At 40.2% G+C, this 19464-nt stretch overlaps 1 protein-coding gene across 2 annotated transcripts in view; it reads right to left on the bottom strand.

Moving 5' to 3' along the window:
- Positions 1–835: 835 nt before the first annotated feature.
- The window catches only part of SLC22A15 (solute carrier family 22 member 15), a 62994-nt gene continuing 44365 nt past the window's right edge, over positions 836–19464 (bottom strand). For both annotated transcript variants that reach the window (XM_090056885.1, XM_090056893.1), the window contains exons 8-12: positions 18456–18541; positions 16681–16801; positions 15722–15794; positions 14543–14731; positions 836–10457 (exon numbers count right to left, since the gene is read on the bottom strand). In XM_090056885.1, coding sequence (XP_089913011.1) covers positions 10371–10457; positions 14543–14731; positions 15722–15794; positions 16681–16801; positions 18456–18541 — 556 coding nt within the window. In that variant the 3' untranslated portion in view covers positions 836–10370. The remainder of the gene's footprint in view (positions 10458–14542; positions 14732–15721; positions 15795–16680; positions 16802–18455; positions 18542–19464) is intronic.

Below are 19464 nucleotides of genomic sequence, written 5' to 3'. Positions count from 1 at the left end.
GCTTTCCTTAGCCCCACTTTCCAGACAGGCAAACAGCAGCAGACTTCAGAGTAAAGTGATCTCAGCTAGAGCCCATAATCTGCTCTTTTTTATTTAGTTTGTATAAATCAAAATAAATATTGATCTATAAAGTGCTTTCATAGCAGGGATATTGAATATGTTATTTAAGGGGAAGTTAAAAACATTCAATTACTATGCACTGGTGGATGAGTAAAGAAGGAAAAGACCCCGTTATTCAATACGTAGAACAGATCAATTATCTCCATTTCCTAAAGCAATATTTGCTAGATACATAAAAGGACTTCATTTATCCACAGACATGATACAGAAAATGGACACCTGCTATCTAGTACTTTTTTCAGACTGAACTCTTTAGGGCACAGCCCATATTTTCATGTGTTTGTGCAGTTCCTAATGCAAGAGGACTAGTATTCCAGCTGGTGTCTGGGGGCACTATCATAATATAAATATTAAGCAATAAAAATATTGGTATTTTACTGTGCTAAATCCCCCAGAGTGTTTCCAGCCTTTCAACATCAATCAACAACAATTGAGGTTGGTAGTAAATTGATTCTCACATTCCACTGGCTCCTGTTTGTTTTTGTTAGAAATGATTTGTGATAGATATGGTGGGATATATTGATTAGTTCTGACAGTCCCAGCTTCCCAGGCGCTTTGTGGCACTGCCATTCCAAAATGACCTCCTTTCCACCCTGTCAATTTCATCCTGCAGAATCTGTTATAAATATCTGTTCTATTAGGAGATGACTTCTCACCCTCCGGAAAAGGGAAAAAAAAAAAAAGAGGTTCGGGAAGGCAAATCAGTTCAATAAAATAGGTTTGCAACGTTCCAGAAGAGCTTATCTTTATTGAGAGATTTTTGCCTTGGGGAGTTGTGGGGGAGAGAGAGGGAGGAAGAAAAGGCACAAAATAAGTTACAAAGACATCATATGAATTGTATGAGACAGAGGCAGTTTCAGAGCTGTTACAAATCACTTAAAAGTTAGCTTGCCAAGGCAGAGAAGGGTCTACAAAAATCTTAAAGGAAGAACATCTTTAAAATGCTCAAAAGATCATTCAAAAGCAAGTAACTTTTTCCAGAGTGTAAAGAGATCACCATATTGATATTTGGCTGAATTCTACTACCTGGGCTTCCCCCAGTCTCCATTTCAAAGTGAAATATACCTGGTAAACACGTAATATTTTTATTAGGATAATTAATTTTTTTTAAAAAGTCTGTCATTCCAAAAGGTCCCACACTTGAAGCCAACCTGCTGATTTTTACCTTGCAGAGCTCCAGTGAAATCTAGCAGCTACAGCTCAAATAATGTGCACATAAAACATAAACAGCCTGGGCAGAAGAGAGGTCTTAGTGTTCTGAACATTGTTTTTACAGTTGTCACAACAGCTAACACCTTAGTCATTTGTGGCAAAAATGTCTTAAAGGGGATGGACCGAACACAAGGTCACATGATGTAACTGGGCATGGACTACACATGCATTAATGCACCATAGTTACTGCGCATTAAGTCTGTAATAACAGGTATTAACTCAGTGCACAGTAACTAGCACTACTGTGCAGCAGCAGTGGCGCATGCATTTTTAGTGATGCCAAAGCACAGTAGACGAATTCTACTGCATATTAGTGCATTAGCACGGCTTTTCCTATGACACACTAATGCACAGTAGAATTAGTCCACTGCGCATTTAGTGTTTAATGTACACGTGCCCACTGAGTATCACCATAATTTGACTTCAGGGAGACTAATGTTTTTAGGCCTGAACAAGGGTGACTTCTTGGACAGAGTTCTAAAAATCACCAGCTTTGGTAATACAGCTGTGATCTCAAAATGGCACTTCGCAGAAAGACTTCTGAATCACCTAAGTTCCCACATTGTGCTAAAAGGCCTGGCCCATTCAGTACTCAAGCTGAGTCAATGATTTAAATACACACAAACACTACTATTTACCACCAACATCTATAGCCTTTTACCTGGCTCTGCAGCTAAGCATACAAAAAAAATCAATACCCTCCAGCCCAGGCATCTTTTTGCCTTTCAGATTACAAGCACTTTCGATTGCAAGATCAAATTCAACCCTGCTGGAAGCAAGTGCAACACCTCTTAAATCCAATGAAGTTCTATGGAGACCAAATGTGGTCTCATGATGCTGAAAAGACAGAAAGTGTGTTCCATTAGCTCCTCCTTTGTGCCAGCTATGGTCCAAATTCTGTCCTAAGCCAGAATCAATGGGGTTGTACAAAAGTAATCGAAGGCTAAATTTAGCTTTGGACACTGGCTCATGTGCTCAGGGACAATTAACTGTATTTTAAGAGCTCAGAACAAGGAGAGATTACACAGTGCTGCAAAGAAGGACTACTATACCAAGTTCCACCCCACAGACCAGATTTTCAGAAGAGCTAAGCATCAACCACTTCATTTAAGGTCAATAAACCCCCAGTGGTGGTTCAGCCATTCTAATATACTGGCTCAAAAATGTGCAACTTTGCTGCAGTAATAAGTCTTTCAATTACAGTTGTCATTTACAATTCACATTACATGTTTTAAAAAAAAACATTTAAAAGGACAGATAAAGGTCCTTTCCCTCCTGGCTTAAGCAATAGGATTCCCAGCAGCATAAATAAAAGACAACAAATAATTTATGTTCAACAATTTCCTAAAGTCTCTTTAATATAAAATTCAGTAGGAAAGAGGTAGCTTAAAATAAATTATTATTAAGTCAAGGAAGTAAAAACTGCTACTGGTCAGCAGGTAGTGCAATATAAATGCTAGTCACAAGCAAAAATATACCTGCACAATAACTGCAATTGCAGCACTAACAACATGAAGAAAGATTTGGATTTAGGCTTTCCTTGTATGTAAAGTATTCGAAACAGACCACTACAGGGAGAGAAACAGATTCTTTTATTAATATTGCCAATGGTACTCATTTCTTTTGTATATGGTAAAATGTATAACGTACCCTTTAATATGTATTGATAATATTGACTGTTTCCATAAGGTTTTGTTCTTTTGAAATTATAACCTGAGGCTGACGTCCTCTTAACCTAGTCCTCACCAGTTAAACCAAGTCTAGGCCAAAATCTACAAGCAGCACCTCAAGGATTTCAAAGATTGTATAAGGCCTTGCCCCACGGTAGTTCTGGAGGTACAACAATATTAACAGTACAATTGGAATAACTGGCATTAGAATCATCTGCTTGACTATGAATAGTATAAATGAAAAGCATAATAGGGAAAAGGGAAGGACTCAGTAACTTTTTAATGTTAATTACAGACTCAATTTATTCCTTGCAATGTTGGCAATAAAGGACAGGCAGCTGCACAAAAAGAATTGCTTGATTCAGGCAAATTTGTGTTGTGTGCGTGCGTGCGTGCGCGTGCGCACGCACAAATTTGCCTGAATCGAACAATTCTCTTTGTGCAGCTGCCTGTCCTTTATTGCCAACATTGCAAGGAATAAATTGAGTCTGTAATTAACATTAAAAAGTTACTGAGTTCTTCCCTTTATATATATGCATGTGGATTATTCTTCATTCTGGTTTTAAGACCAATTACTACTTTTTGGAAATTGAGGGTGACCAAGTCCTACCCTAAGTTCTTCCAGATGCCTACATGTCTGTTGCCAAACACTGCAAATCACAGGGTTGGGTTTTTTTTATATTGAGTCCTACTTGAGGATTAGATATTCAGTGTTTACTTATGTACCCAACTGATTGTGCCAGTTCAACTATCTACTGAATTCTATGAACTCCATGTGACCTTTCATTCATAATGCTGTAAGTTTGATGAGTGTGCAACATGTTCCAACGAACCATCTCATCTGGTTTCTTCTTATCTTTAGGACTGAGCACTGATATGTGTAACCTCAAACCAAAACAGACCCTGGAGGCTTCTGCATACGTTACATAAGTGTTTCCAATTATGCAAATTCTACACTTTGTTTTTAATTTTTATACTAATCTCTTTGGTTAGTTACCATCTCTGCAAGCAATGAGAAGGGTTTTAGAAACAACAACAGCTAAAGTGTCCACAGCCATGAAAAATAGACAAATAAATGTAGTTCTTCCTTGTGTTCAAAAGCTCCATGGAGATGCTAGTAAGCACAGGTTTCATCAGGTCACATAGCTGAATTCCAAATACACACAGAGAGAACTAGTTTTAGATTGTTTCATTCCAGGAAAACAATACTTGGCAACTACTTAAGCCTTGATTCTATGGTATTGCTTGTACATAGAACCAGTCTAAACTGAGTACACTTAAAAGTATAAACCTAGTCCCATTTACACTTTGTCTTAGTACCTTTCATTATATTTGCAATTAGCACAGCTATTTTAGGATCATACAAGACATTATCATAGGAGAGAGGACACAGAATTTCATAACTTTAGACTGCCTCTCAGAGGCAGCCTTAAAATCAGTTTTGAAGGCTACTGAAGACTGGACAAGGCATTGTAGATGACATGGTAGAGCGCAATCTTGTGCAAATGCTTAAGTAAGTGAACAAGATACAAAATACACCTTTACTAAACAGTTGTTATTATATATATTGTATTTGCTATCTAACTTTTTTCTTCCATCTGCTAAACCTGCAATTAAACCATAGAGTAATGAGATCCTGAACACAGCTAAATGCCCAGAATGAATCAGGGGGAAAGCCATATATAAACACCTGCCTGGACCAGATGTAGGTATGTTTGGACCTACTAACTTCCAACATGCCATTTGGGTGCTTTTCACAGATGTTTTGGCATATGTATTGCCAGCCAGAATTTGACTTACAACACTGTTACTAGAACCAAAGACCTATTATTTTCAAAGCATGATTAAAGAAACTGAAATGGGAAAGCGGAAAGAACTATAAATAGCAGAACCTCCTTAAGTAAAAGCAAAATATTAACCTAAGTCAGCATGCTCCACGAATTAGAACAGAAAATTCAAGGAACCAGAGTTCTATTCCAGCCCTCTTTACTGACTTCCTGCGGCCTTAGGATAATCATTTCAACTCTCTGCACACCACTCCCACCTCCTATAACCAAAACAAGGATAACTGTCTTCTGCAAAGTAATTCAAAACCTCCAGATAGAAGATACTGTAAATATAAGCAGGCATCTGAGCAATACTTTCTAGACACAGGACGTCTTGACTGCACTCCATGGAATCTTGCAACACAAATGCCCCTGACTTTAACAGCAAAGACAACTGTGCAATGCCCCATGCTGATCTAAGCAGGGCTTGCTTGTAGTCTTTGTGGGCTGCAGGGTCATCTTGAGAGGTGCAGGGTTGACATTAAGGCAGTACAAACTGGTTAAGAGTCCCCATGGCCATTAGCAGCTTTCAGCTTCATAGCTGTAATCAGTATTGTTGCCCAGTAAAGAGCATGGGCTCTATATTTAACCTCTGCACAGGCCCCCCGTTCCCAAAGGGTAAGTCCTACCTTTGAGGAGATGACTAGCTGCAGTTTGCTCCATTCTAGGTAAATTTTATATGCCTTTAGAAAAGCTGCCTATGCAGTTGTTCAGCACCCTGAACTACACACTGGTTAACCTCCAACAAATGCACAGTCTGTCAGACTGCGGTGGGTGGAGAATTGCTGGGGGAGTCTGCAAAGCACCCAATTACTGTTTAAATCACCTTGAGCTGGGATCCAGTTTTATGTTAAAATAGGTAGTTAAGGAAGAAAGACATGGTAAATTATTTTAGGGAACCAAAAAATGTAAAAGAGGAGGTCCTGTTAGCTTCAGAAAGGTGGAGAAACAGCATGCTGCTGGATGTGTAACACCACACACTAAGAAACGTGTTTCTGAAATGCCAGTTTTTCTGCTATGAAGCCAGCAAATGAGAATCTGTGCATTTGTACAGCACCTTCCCTCAGATGATTCTGAAAGGCTTTCCAAACTGTAATGAGTAGTCTCAAAAATCCACACCGGAGCATGACACTGTGATCATCATAAATCATATTTTTCAGTGGGAAACAGAGGTGCCCTAGGTCACAGAGCTATTTGATAAAAAAGCCAAGTCTGGAAGCAACCCATTATTCCCAAATCCCACTGCATCTTAATTGCAAACTAATCCTTCCCTCGTACAGCAGTAGCAAAGAATTATGCCAACTCAGCCCCAGAATGAAGAAACGGGAACAGTACCAACACACTTTTTGAACCAGGTGACACTTTTACAAGAGCTGGAAGGAGGAGTATATATCAAGGCAGAGAATGACATGGGCCACATCACCAGGTGCTACTTTTCTCCTTGCCCTCTTACCTCCCTGTGAAAATCTAATTTTCTTTCCTCCCCTCTGGTTGATTCTTACTCTCTGCTTCATCTGTCTCCTGACCCAACACATCCCTGCCTTTTCCAGGTTTGTTCCCACTGCAGCCCAGCTTCCCTCACAACAAGTTGAGAAGGAATGAGTCCTACTGGAAGAGAGGTTAAATGGTAGCTGTGCTGAGGAAGGGTTCACTCTTTTCCATCACACACACGTCAAATAAGCTAGCTTCAAAATTACGTTTCCTACACAGTGGGTGTGTCTACACACGGTGTTAAATGCACAGTAGCACATCACAGCAGAAACAGCGCTAATAAGCTACTGCGTAGTATTATTGGGCTACCGGGCAGCAGCATCACTAAAAGGCACATACCTATGCTGCTGCAGAGTAGTGCTGGTTACTGCATTGATTTAGTACTCAATTATACAAGTACTAAGTTGAATGCACAGTAACTACGGCACATTAATGAATGTATAGACATGCCCAGTGTCAAGCACAATGAGCAGTTCAGGACACTTTCCATGGAAAATTAACTTAGCAAAGGAATGGATAAAAATAGGCTGGGGACTGTCAAAGAATATTACAGTACACCTGTTATATCTCTGGTGTTATTTTATTGTCTATAATAGGAATATTTTTACCACTGTGCTAGCAGGAACTCCAATAGCTTCCTTGGGCAGATTTAGAATATATGCTACACAACCAAAGAAAGAAGCAAAACTGGGTCTGTACTGAACTGTTAAATAGTACTTGGAAGCAGCGGAGTAGACCCAAATGCTATGGGTCAGGTGTCTAACTTGCATAGGCACAGGTTTCAAAGTTTGAAAATAGCATATGTTGTCATTAGAAGACTTTCCCTTATTAATACTGGTCAAGTTTCTATGCACCACGTGCTCTGTACACATCCTATGGAATTCTGTGCATCATATGTGCCCAACAAGTGCTAAATATGACAGAAATATTTGATGTTATAATGCCTTACGAACACTGCGCAAGGAAACAGTTATCCTTTAAGCGTCAGTGGCAGAAAGTCATTTTGTATCAAGTTAGCTTTTCAAAGGGAACTCCACTCCTAATTACCAGGGAACCTAGAATATGGAGCATGTGGAGGGGAAGATGAAGTGCTTCTTTGTTAAAATCCTGCTGGTAGATGACTGAAATCTGCTAAAACAGGATTCTGCCTACAAGACAGTTCGACGTACTGGCATGAAAAAGTAAGCATTATTAATAACAATGGTGGAAAAGGGTAGGACACAGATAAAGAAGGCGGTCATCGCAACCTCTACTGGTACAAGCATGGGGTACAGACTATGAACACAAGTCTCCAAAAAGTACAGTTAATCTCTTCAGCACAATAATTTCCTTCAGCCTGAGTTTTCTGATTTTGCGTGTACCATTTAAGTGTAGGAGTACTTGAATGAAATGGAGATACATTTCATAGTAAAGAGAGGACTGTCACAAAGGCTGAAGCACATCCTACAGAGATTCCCTAAGATGAACTGTTACAACCACGTGGACTCCCAGGGGAGTGCTACACAAATGATTCTTTCCCAGGGCTGGGTTCCCATTCATAGTTGGGTTCAGCCCTTTCATATGGCTGGGTTGCCTTGACACAAAGATAAAACCCAAATTACCAGAAAGGCCAAAAGCCCCAGTTTAATGAGAGAGTCACTATTACTACCCGACCCAAAGCCAGACAGAGTCAGGAAGTACACTGTGGAAATTACTCCCCAATAAACAAAGGTTTACAACCGCACAGATACAACCCCCAAGTTTGGCATTAATATTCTCTGAGCAGCTTTCATATATTTAGAACCATTATAAATCAAAAGCCACACCAAGAAACTAGAGAGAAACCTTTTCTCAGATTACATCCCCGCAATTTAAAATGCAAATGTAAGACTAAAGAAAACATATTGAAAAAATAGAATCAAATTTACTAACAGTCCCAAGAATCTTGCTCCAAGGAATCTTCCTATGTAAAAAAAAAAAAAAAAAGCTAAATATGGCAGAAAGAAAATCCAGGTGACTTAAAATGTTCTATTAAATTTTGCCATCACATTTGGAAGAGCTGTGCAAAGAGAGAGGGGAGACACCATATTAACCTGAAAATGGCCCAGTGTAAATTATACTGGTCAGTAGTTGCCCTGATCTTCCCTACCAAGTACTGGCTGTAGAGGCTACAGCTCTCCAATTTGCTCATAGGATTGGTTCAGTAGAGCAGTGGTCTCCAAACTTTTTTGATCATGCATCCCATCAGTAAAAAAATTTTGAGCACGCACCCCCAATATATGTATATTTATATAAATATAAATAGAAGTTCTAATATTTTCTTCCCACACCCCAATGGATCGTCTTGCACACCCCACTTTGGAGACCACTGCAGTAGAGGATCTGTTCAGACTACAATGAAGCATTATATGCCAGAACCAGGAATGTTTGGAGACTGCCATCTACTCTCAAGATAGGGATGACTGTAGTAAGTTCCATTTTACAGGTTCTGATCAGGCAAACTTCAAGCTGCTTTTTTTTTTTTTTTTTTAAAGTATTAGTCTGATTTAGTATTGCTTGAGTTTAACTCTTCAATAGGTTCAGTAACTGCCCCTTCCCAACTGTCTGATCCAGTGCTATATTCCAAAGAATAACCAGCCCCCCTTACACATTCTTTGCAGTCACTTTAATATGAAATCTGATCCAGCAACTGCCAAGAATTACATAAAAATCAACTCGCTAGGAATGCTGAACTGTTACACAAAGACTTCATCTTATTAGTTGGCAACACTTCACTCAACATTTTTAATAAAGCACTTTTAAAATCACTGTAAAAAGAGAATAGTTTTCCCTCAGCAAGGTCACGTAACCAACTGAATGTTGGCACAAGCCACTTCCAAAGTACTTTACCTGCACACAAAACTTCAAAATAAATACTAGCAGCCTTCTTCAAATAACCTCCAAGATACTAGCAGCAGTCTGCAGAGGCAGCAAAGCAACTACAGTTCCTTGTGCCACTGTAGAGGTCATTTTCCCCTAGCTATAATCATAGACATACCACAGTAACACAACAGCTAGTTAAACTGTGCCCTCACAATTAAATTACCACCCCAAAGACATTCACTAAATGCAATGGAAAAACAAGTTGCACTCCTTCAAATTTACACAGCAAAGTGGAGACAAGGCAAAAGCAGCAAAAGTAACACATGCAACTGAAGGTCAGAGATGTCCTAAGACTAGACAGACAGGGCAAAAGTGTGTGTGTAACAGCCAAAAGAATAGAAGAGAAAGATTTGGGAGACAGATGCAGGGAGAATAGATCAGCATTAAGGAGGACTTCTGTTCCCTTAAAGCTTTTTTGCCTATTCTAATTTGCTGGTTCTTTCAACCTTCAATGGTTCCTCTAGTGCTCCACCTACCACAACTAGATATAGGCTGTCAGCTGTTGGTGTACCCCATCCCACAGCACCACATCTTCCAGACTGGAACTCCATGACATTGTGTGTATGTGGAACATGCACAGATTCCATCAGCTCAATGTCCCCGCTGTGCTGTAGGCATCTTAACGTGCAGGGTGTCAGAAATCTGTTCCCCTTGGGCTGGCACAGAGAGCCTTCTGTGGCCAGTTAAATCCTCTAGGTTTTATCCACCTGAAAAATATCTAGTGACAGCTTTCAAGTTTATGGATTTAAGCTGGTTCAGATGAGCTCACCTTGAAAAAACATGAGCACACTTTGGAAAAAAACAGGAACAGGTGAAGTGGCAATCTTCCCAAAAGCTGGATCAGTTCTCAAATGCTTCAAGTTTCAGAAATACCTTATGCCACCACCTCTGTGCTCAGACTTGGCTTGCAATCATACTTTTAAGTCACAAAAATTTAACTGTTTCTCATGTGAGAAAAAAAAAATCAGCAGTAGTCACCAATCAAACAAATGTAATGAATTTGAACAGTACTCTAACTCTTCTAAAGCAGAGGCACTTGCCCTGTTACATCCATCTGCAGATGGTCCCTTTTTCATTTTTTAAATTCTTACAGGCAGACATGGCTGGACAAGTAAAAAATAGGCATAAAAATGAGCATTTCTTCTTCGTATTACTTGATCATCTGGGTCTCTTCATCAGCATCGTAAAACTCCTCATCCTCACTTCCACTTCCTGCAGAGCTGTCTCTGTCTCCAGACTAGAAAGAAAAATGAAATACTTGCTTATTGTTCAGCAGGCATCAAATTTCACACACCCCCAAAAATGTTTTTCTGCAACACGTTTCATAGTATCTTGATGTTTTATAAACATGAAGCAATGCAACCCTACTGAGATGCAAGTGAGAACTTCCACTATACATATGCAGGAAACTGATACCAAAAAGTTAACGACTTGCCCAGGATTACTCAGACTTCTCAGATGCAAGTAAGCAGATTTTGGATCCATATCTCACTGGATTCTTTAAGTGATGGCGCATCTGATGACACTTCTCTGTTCTCAGCAGTAGAAGATAAAGGAAGGTAGATGCAGGAAAAAAATAAACTAACTAGGAAACTTCTCATTTAGTGAGCTACAAAGCTTCCTGACATAGAAGTGTTTCTACACCACGTGTCTGTAAACTGTTCTACACTGGGCATTTCCACACCATGTTCCAGCATGTCTGGGAAGGGACACTCATGCATGTTCCCTGCACAATTGCTCCAATTTTTGCATGTCAGACCTGGAAATGTGCCAGTGAAGCTGCTCAGAGGGCCTTTTCACAGTCACTCAAGGCCTCAAACTCCACTATGAATGACCACTGCATTCTGGGGCTGGCAAACAAGACCAGGTGAGTGGGGATGTAGTGTAGACATACTCGTCTAGTGTCTCCAACCCTCTCTAACTACTAGAAGTCTAGAACCGAGCCCCCAAGGGCTGGAACAGTCTGCCAGCGGAGGTGGTTCAAGCACCTACATTGAACACCTTCAAGAGTAAATTGGATGCTTATCTTGCTGGGATCCTATGACCCCAGCTGACTTCCTGCCCTTTGGGCAGGGGGCTGGACTCGATGATCTCCTGAGGTCCCTTCCAGCCCTAATGTCTATGAAATCTATGAAACTACTAGAAATCAGGAAGTAGACTGCCTTTCTGTTTTCCCCATCCTTAATTATTTGTAACTCGTATTTGTTGGGGACATCTTCCTACATGGATGTTATTACAATAAGATTGAGGGCAAGTGCCAAGCTTATTTGACATAGCAATCAAACCAGCAAGACTTGAGCTGGCCAGAACAGCAGAATTAAAAAAAAAAAAGCCTAAACAAGTGACAGAAAGACTCTAAGGATCCAGAAGATTTTAGAAATTAACAGGACAATTGGAGCAGCAACTACAACTAAGCTATCACAGAATATAAAAAGCTCAGTGTCCCAGGTATCAAGGAAAAGCAGAGGGTGCCACAGAAGCTGAAACTGCTGTAGAAGGGACAATGGTGAGGTAGCTGTGCTGGTAGGCAGTTTCATACCCTTGGCTTCTACAGCACCTGAAGTTAGGGGAAACGTACATTTATATACTGTGTTCCAGCTCATAAAGGCTCTGTGCCAACCAACGCGTCTATTTTGGGATAGAATAAAGATCTGCAAAACCCATTTGTCAAAGGAGATCTGCATTTAAACCTCTTTATTCTCACTCATGAATTTTGACAATATCATTCTTCATCTCCCTGCAGCAAAAAGCTGAGTAACATTAAGAATAAAGATACATTTTAAGTTCCTTGTTTGGGTTAACAATATACCTCAGAGCATCTCACATGGAAAGCATCCCCACAGCACCAGATCACGAACACCACTTCCAAAAGTACCCTTAGCTCTCACTACAAGTCACTCATTCACATTCTGAGCCAAACTAATCCCTGCTTAACTTCCAAGATCAGGCAAGTGACAGGTTGCAGTGGCATGTTCCTGCTTTTTAGGCTATATTTTGATAATATGGTTACAGTCCCTTATACTGTAGCGGCCCTGGAAAAATTACTTCATTTTTACTACCTAAAAAATAAGCCACATGTAGTTATATAAATAGGAGTTGGCTTCCATAGACTCCAAAATGCCCCAATCCCCAAAAAAACAAAATATCAAAGAAAGACAAAGCTCTCTGGGTGACAGCAATAACCAGCCAGCACACAATACAATAGCTTTATAGTATTGCAATGATTCCTTTGCAAGCAATTTTCCCTCACTCAGCATATGTAACTTCCCAGCCTGCAGCACTAACAAAAAATGATGGCTCCTATGGAGAAGGAGAATTATTAAGATGCTTTCGTGTCACTAAATCACGCAAGTCATGTTACTGTGCTCACCCCAGAACAAAAGCGTCGGTCATTTTTTCTATCATTTCCGGTTTCTCTCAAATCCTAACAGAAAAATGTGACAAGACTTCAGCTTCTGTTGATCAGAGTGGCTACATTCAAGCCTTGCCTACCACTCAGGTGGATTGGTGGTATTAGCTAAACCAGCATATCCCTCTAATAAATGTGCAATTTTTATCTAGAGTCTTTTTTTTTTTTCCTAGCATAGCTTACACATACCAGTTTCCCTGGACTTTTTGCCAATATAAACTGCATCTACCCCACAGCTATTCCTCATACAGTGGTATCAGGGGAGGGCTGGAGGGTAGGGGGTGGAAATCACTGTCCTCACTGACATGAAACAGCAGACTCTGCTGGTATTTGGTAGAGCAATGTGTGATTAATGTTAAACATATCAAAAAAGGAATTTTAAACATCCTGTGCAATAACCCAAGGAATTATAAGAAAAATGGGTTATACTGTTTTTTTTGCATTCCTCAGGATCATTTCAGAAGAGCAGAATGTAACTGAATGCTATTCATGATGAATTTCATATTCTTGAATAAGATCAGAGGGAGACAGTCTCCATTTTGAGGAGACTGACTACATCATGTCATGAAGGAAGGACAATGGAGTCCACAGGGATAATGTACAGTATAAACAGCAAGAAATTCAACCACTTTCTGTAAATCCTATGGCAACTGCACTAGGTCTTTCCATGGTCTTGCCAGATAGACTGTTTATCAGCTTTTACTTTTCTGCACATTTTCTCATGGGAAGATTTTTAAACATGTAATGGGCCAGGCTCTACCCTGGGTATAACTTCACTGAAGTTAAGTGCATTACTATTGACATCAATCTGGCACTTTTTGTAGCCTCTAGATTCAGCCATCCAGTATTTAAGTAAGCATGTTAATTTATGTTTGATAAAACGTACCCCGCTAGTGCAGAGGTACAGAAACACAGGGTCCAAGAGAACTCTTTCACCTCAGGAAATGACTGAAAGATGGACAAAACCTACTTAACAAGGGAAGTAAATGCAAGAGTGCAACCAGCTTCATTGGGGGGAAACCCCCCCCCCCGGCTTCCACAATCCTACACCATGGTGATAGGGAGTCCTAGCCAGGATGGGCCCAAACATGCATAGCCTACCTGAACCCACAAGTATGCCCCAAGCCTGTAAATCTGTTGGCAAAAAGGCTCAAAGGTAGCTTCCTGAGGCTGCTCTCAAGGCCCTGAAAGCTGCCACTAGGGACTAATTTGGAGTAATGTCACCAGTGAACTTCTAGGTTTGGAACATACCTTCAGGCATCAGAGAGGGGTATGTGGACAGGGCATGTTGCAGACCATCCCGCCCAGGGCATGCTGCTATCTCTGTGTAGACAAGCCCTGGGACCATGAGCTCCAACATTTCAACTCATCTCAGTGACTAGGATAAGGACAAAGGCAGATCTCAGAGCAAACTAGGCCCTAACAAAGCTTAAGCCTTTATAACTTAGAACCTACCCCTTATATAATTGAACCCAGAAAGAAACGGAAAGTCAGCACAAATCACAAAATACAAGTATAGCATTGCTTTTGAGAAACTTTCACCAGGGTCATGGGGAGGTTTTGAACGATCTCAAAAACTAGCTTTGCATGAACCATTATTCAAGAATCCAGCTCAGAGGCAAAGCAGGCAGATAACTTTGCTATGGTCTTTTGTCCTAAAGGAAAAGATTTCAACCTTCTGGCTAAGTACTGTTTCATGGACTGAGTTGGCCCAACTAGTATTTCAGGAATACTCTAGAGAGTACTTCAGGAACAATGGTAAGATCATGAACCATTTCCTACGTTTTCTTGGAACCTGTCAACCACAAGCTGAAAACCACTGTCCTAACCTAGTTAGGGTGCCCTATTCAAGTTGGCAGCTACTAGCAACCCAGTACAAATGTGAAGAAGTATTGACCAGAAAGCTGGGATACCTGTGAGCCATCTAGTGCTTGTAGTGACATGGCTTCTTCCCCGAGTCTCCAATATGAGCACACCTGCAGGTCTGATATTGTCTCTAGCAAAGGGCTGTTCAGTGTTTCTGGCAACAATAAACTCAGGAGCCCAGAGAGAAGGCCAGTAACTCCAAACACAATATATGGCAGAGACCACTGTACAGATTTCTGAAAATTAAAGAAAAAATATAGTTTAACAGAGTAGGAGTCCTTACCTAGCATTTTACATATTCACTTAGCTTTTATTCTACCTATCACATATTTCAGAAGACTTAGATGCCTACGGGTGATCTTAGTCCCTGAAAAACTTTTTGTTTTAACAAGTACTTCTCTATAATTTCAGTGAAGTAGATGGTCCTCCTCCAATTTGCTCCACCAGAGAGTCAGAGGCCCACCATTTTCCCCAAATCTGATTTTATGGATTTCAAGTTCCCTTCTGGGGCTACTGTGAAGTTCCCAGCATCTCAGGTCTCCATACCAATACCAACACTTAAAGCTACAGTGTCTGGCTATGAATTTTAATTTGCATGTATACAGCAAGGTACAGTTACAGAAAAACCAACAGAGGGCTGCCCCATTTTTTTCTTTATTAAGATAATAAGGATTATTAAACCTCCAACTTTAACTGATGACCGTAAGTGTCAAGACAGAAGGACGTTGTCTCACGCCCTCCTCATAAACTGTGCATTGAGGCACTTTATATGAGGAGATTCACCTTTACTATGAGCCATTTACAGAAGGTACTGTAACCACTAAAGATACAAGGCAGTGAGATTTTATACGATATCATAAATCCTTCACTATTACCCTTTCCCTACCTGGAGTTTTATGCCAGGCTCATCACTGTGGTATCTGAGCATCTCAATGTAGTGAAGCTGCAAATCTGTGGACCAGTTCTACAAATCCTTAAATAGATAAAAAATACCCAGTAGACTAGATGTTGGAGTTTTGTCTAAATAAGGACAGAGGATCTAGCCTTTAACCTTGTATGGAGAAGCACAAAACATTAGATCATCCAGTCAGCCTTCTTGGCACACTGCACTGATTTAAATTGTACTTATACAGTCTAATCTGTCTCCCTCATCCCTCCAATCATCTTACACATCACAGTCAAGGGGAAGAGAATGTAGATAAAAAAAATAAGAGGTGCAGACAAACCAGTGAAGGGACAAAAGGAGCAATAATCCCACCAACTCGGGAAAACATGGAGCAGGCACCCATTCCAACATTCCTAAGAAGAAAAAAGCATGTGTCAAGCACAGTATTTGCATTAGGAACTAAAGCATCGTTTAAAAGTGCCAACAAGCAAAATCTTAGCTGTAGGACTCCGACTGATAAAATGCACACAAAGCTTATTGGAAAAATCATCGCAGAACTGGAATAAATAGTACACAGTGTTGTTTACACTTGGGATTTCATTCATTACTATAGCTGTCCTAGCACAGACAGACAAACCACCTACAAACTAAGATCTGGATCAGATAATTTTAAATCCTACCTGACACTGGGCATTAAACAGCACCATTCTGAGATGAGGGACTGCACTGGTGCAGCAACAATACTGACTGGTCACTGATGGCTGCGCCTGGCATAAAACACCCAGTATAGCTGCATCTATATGCTATATTCATCTGTTCACCCACTTATAAGTATGCATGCCCCTGCACTCTACTGGATGAAGCATCAGAGCTGCTCAAGTAGTTTGAAAACAAAGTCGCTCTTGCTGACTGCAGCATGCTAAATGTATAAACCACAATACTACCGGCTACACTTCCAGGAATGTTAAACACAGCTGCCTTATGTTTATACAGCACCATGTGAATTTTGGGTGTGGCTACTATACAAATATTAACATTGCTATTGCTCACCTGCATTATTGCAGAGAGGGATGCAACTTTCCTAAACATGCTGGACGTAACGTTTTAATGTTCTGCATGATTACTCTGAAGGAACAATCCATACAGAGAAGAATTTTAAGACTCAATGACTAATCACAATCATTTTCCTTCAAGCAAAAGTCTCAGCAAGAAGGTACAATTAATAAGGAAAAAAACGTAAAAGGGCAGTAAGTAATAAGGTGGCAGGAAAACTACTATTATAAAGTGAATTGGCATTACCTGATTACTGTAGGATAAAGTTCTGATGTGTAGATATAAACAATGTTAAATGCTGCACTGATTGTCAGTTTTCCCAGTAAAGACAATGAACGGCTGTTCACAACTGCAAATACTCCTGTGTCTAAAGAAGAAAAATTGAGCTTTGTATGGATCCGTAGCATATGGAAATGTCTTTCAGTAATTATTTCAATTACAAAGTAGAACTGAAAGGAATCTGTTGAAGAGTTTGTTATGCTACCAGAGTTCCTTTGTGGACAATATCTGTCAGAAGTACACGGTCATTGATTATCTGTTTCTCCTGCTGAAACAAATATTTATTGGGCTACAAACAAAGAAAGACCAACTCTACATCCCAGTGTTTAGGGCACTCATGTTGGATGGGGGTTTACGTCCATGTTTCCAGACAAGCAAAGCAGAGATTAAACCTGAGCTGCCAATACCCCAGATGTGTTACTATTGAACAACTAGGTTTCCTAGGAGCAATTACATAGCTGTTTTGGTATTTAACTCCCAGATTACTTCAGGATCCAAAGTAGAAAGAAACACTTGCTTGGCTGGAGACGTGGGTGCCTATCTTTAGCCAGTTAGCTGCTAAGGCTCTGAAGCCCTCTCCTTTGCTTTGTATTTCAGTTCTATCTAGCTTAGGCAGCTTTCCCACTCAGTTGGATGCTAAGGCTCTCATCCTCAGGCATCTAACTCTCCTCATGTGCTGTTTGGGTATCCCAGATACCTCTCTTGGAGCTTACAATTCATTTGTGTGGAAGGGTGCCCAAACACTGCAACACCTTTAAGAGTATTAGCTTTGGTACTGTACAGATGCTGTAAACTTAGAGTAGTTCTATCCATATAAAAAAATCTTATCTGTTACATCCACCACCATCTCTTGTCAGGGGACATATTCACATTATCTAGATGTTTGATCTTTTTTTGAATCCTGCTGAGTTCATCTGATATCTGAAGGCATTTATATATCCTGACAGGTACTTTCTATGTATATGTAAGTATGTTTACGAAATAATTTATATGCCTTGCTTTCCAAAGGAAGAAAAAATCTTTTCCCCTTAATATTTTCTGTTTTTACTTCTGTGTAGAACACCTGAAAAGCAAGACCATGCTGGATCCTTATATGGCTTTCTGAATGTATAAATAAGTTTAATTCCACATTTCTACCATGCTTTTCACTTCAGAGGATTCCCAAAGTGCTTCGTAAACTATACATGGTTTATACACCCCCTCTTAAACATACTGCACAGCTGTGTGGAAGGGGAAAAGGAAGACTTGGCCAAAGAGACAAGGGCGATGGGATTTTTTGATTTTAAAGTTCTTCTTCAGAGATGCATACACAATTTGAAAGATACTCTAATTACATACTTCTGAAGGATGGATTGATGAATCAATTTTGCTGGAACATTTGACAAATGCAGGAGTGGGGCTCCAATGCCTAAAAAGGTATGCAGTATTGTTTAGCATTAAGTAGAAAGTATAAGGCAAAAATGGGAGGGGACTGGTGTTGTGATTAAAAGCAAAGGACTGGGACTACAGAAATGTGTTCTGTTCCACCCTTTCACTGACTCATTCAAGGCCTTAGGAAAACTCCGTAGGAAAGCTTCTAAGCTTCAGTTCCTCCAGCTGCATAATGGAGACTGGCCAGAAGGGTGCTATAAATCTGCATTCACATATATTTGTGAAATCGTTGGATCCTGAGACAGAGGATATTATGGAGGCCCAGAGTACAGTTACAAATTATCCAAGAAAACACACAAGAAGTTATTTACCTTTCTTTTCTGGGAGAAACATGACAATAAGACAGGCCAGCCCTCCCAGGAACAGGAATGCTGCCAGTGTTCGCTTCCGACCAAACCTGATGGGTCAGAAAAGAGAAGGCTTAGTAGGACCTCAAAGCACAGAGCATTTTAAATTCACCCAAACTCACGCTGGACTCCCAGTTAAAATTGCTGAATGCCATCTCCTGCAAAGTTTTTATTTTCACCCTCCATTTTTTTTTCCAATAGAAGCTTCTATTCCTCTCATGATGTAGACAGTGCATTTAGTACTTGACAAAGAAATCTCCATAAATGTGACTGAAAATTAGCAGATTTTTAATTTGCTGTCAAGTGTTTGTGAATGCAGGACTAAGCAGAGGAAGCTACTCAGAAGAAATGTGGGGAGAAAGTGATCTATTCAGAAGATTCTGAAATGACTTCAACTGGAAGGAGAAAAAGAATAGAATAGTGCAGCACGGACCAGGATATGTGACCCAATGTTCAGCGACCCTAAAGCTTAAGTAGCACAATATGCCAATGTGGAAGATGCCCCTAAGGAACAACACCTTAGTTCCAACAGAATATACAGGGAGCTGGCTTAGAAAGAACAAGGGGATTCTTTGTCACAAAATCAGAGGTGTGAAGGAGTGCCATCTTGTGTTAGTATGGAGTCAGAGCAATTCAACTATCAGGACCTTCAGTTTCATCAGTGTGCTAGATCTGAATGATTATTTACTAGTTCTCTTTTCCACTAAGATCCATTTATGTTTATATGAATGGAAAAGAGAAAAGTAAAAAAATTACACACATACTATTTTCTGTATAAAAATGTTCTCCCCAAGGAAGACATAATGAACTGGGATGCTTAGTAGTTCCTTCAAAGGATTACTCAATGCTGGATGCATGCCCCTGACTGTGCAGTTGGTACTGCACAATCATTTAGTACTTGCAGGTACTACACAGTCCCAGTGGTGCACAGGTCATTTTTGACCCTACCGCGCAGTCATGGCGGCATCACGGT

Source organism: Crocodylus siamensis, chromosome 1, assembly GCF_052110815.1.
Source record: "Crocodylus siamensis isolate JL-2025a chromosome 1, ASM5211081v1, whole genome shotgun sequence".
NCBI lineage: Eukaryota > Metazoa > Chordata > Crocodylia > Crocodylidae > Crocodylus > Crocodylus siamensis.
This window is presented reverse-complemented; position numbering and strand designations above follow the sequence as displayed.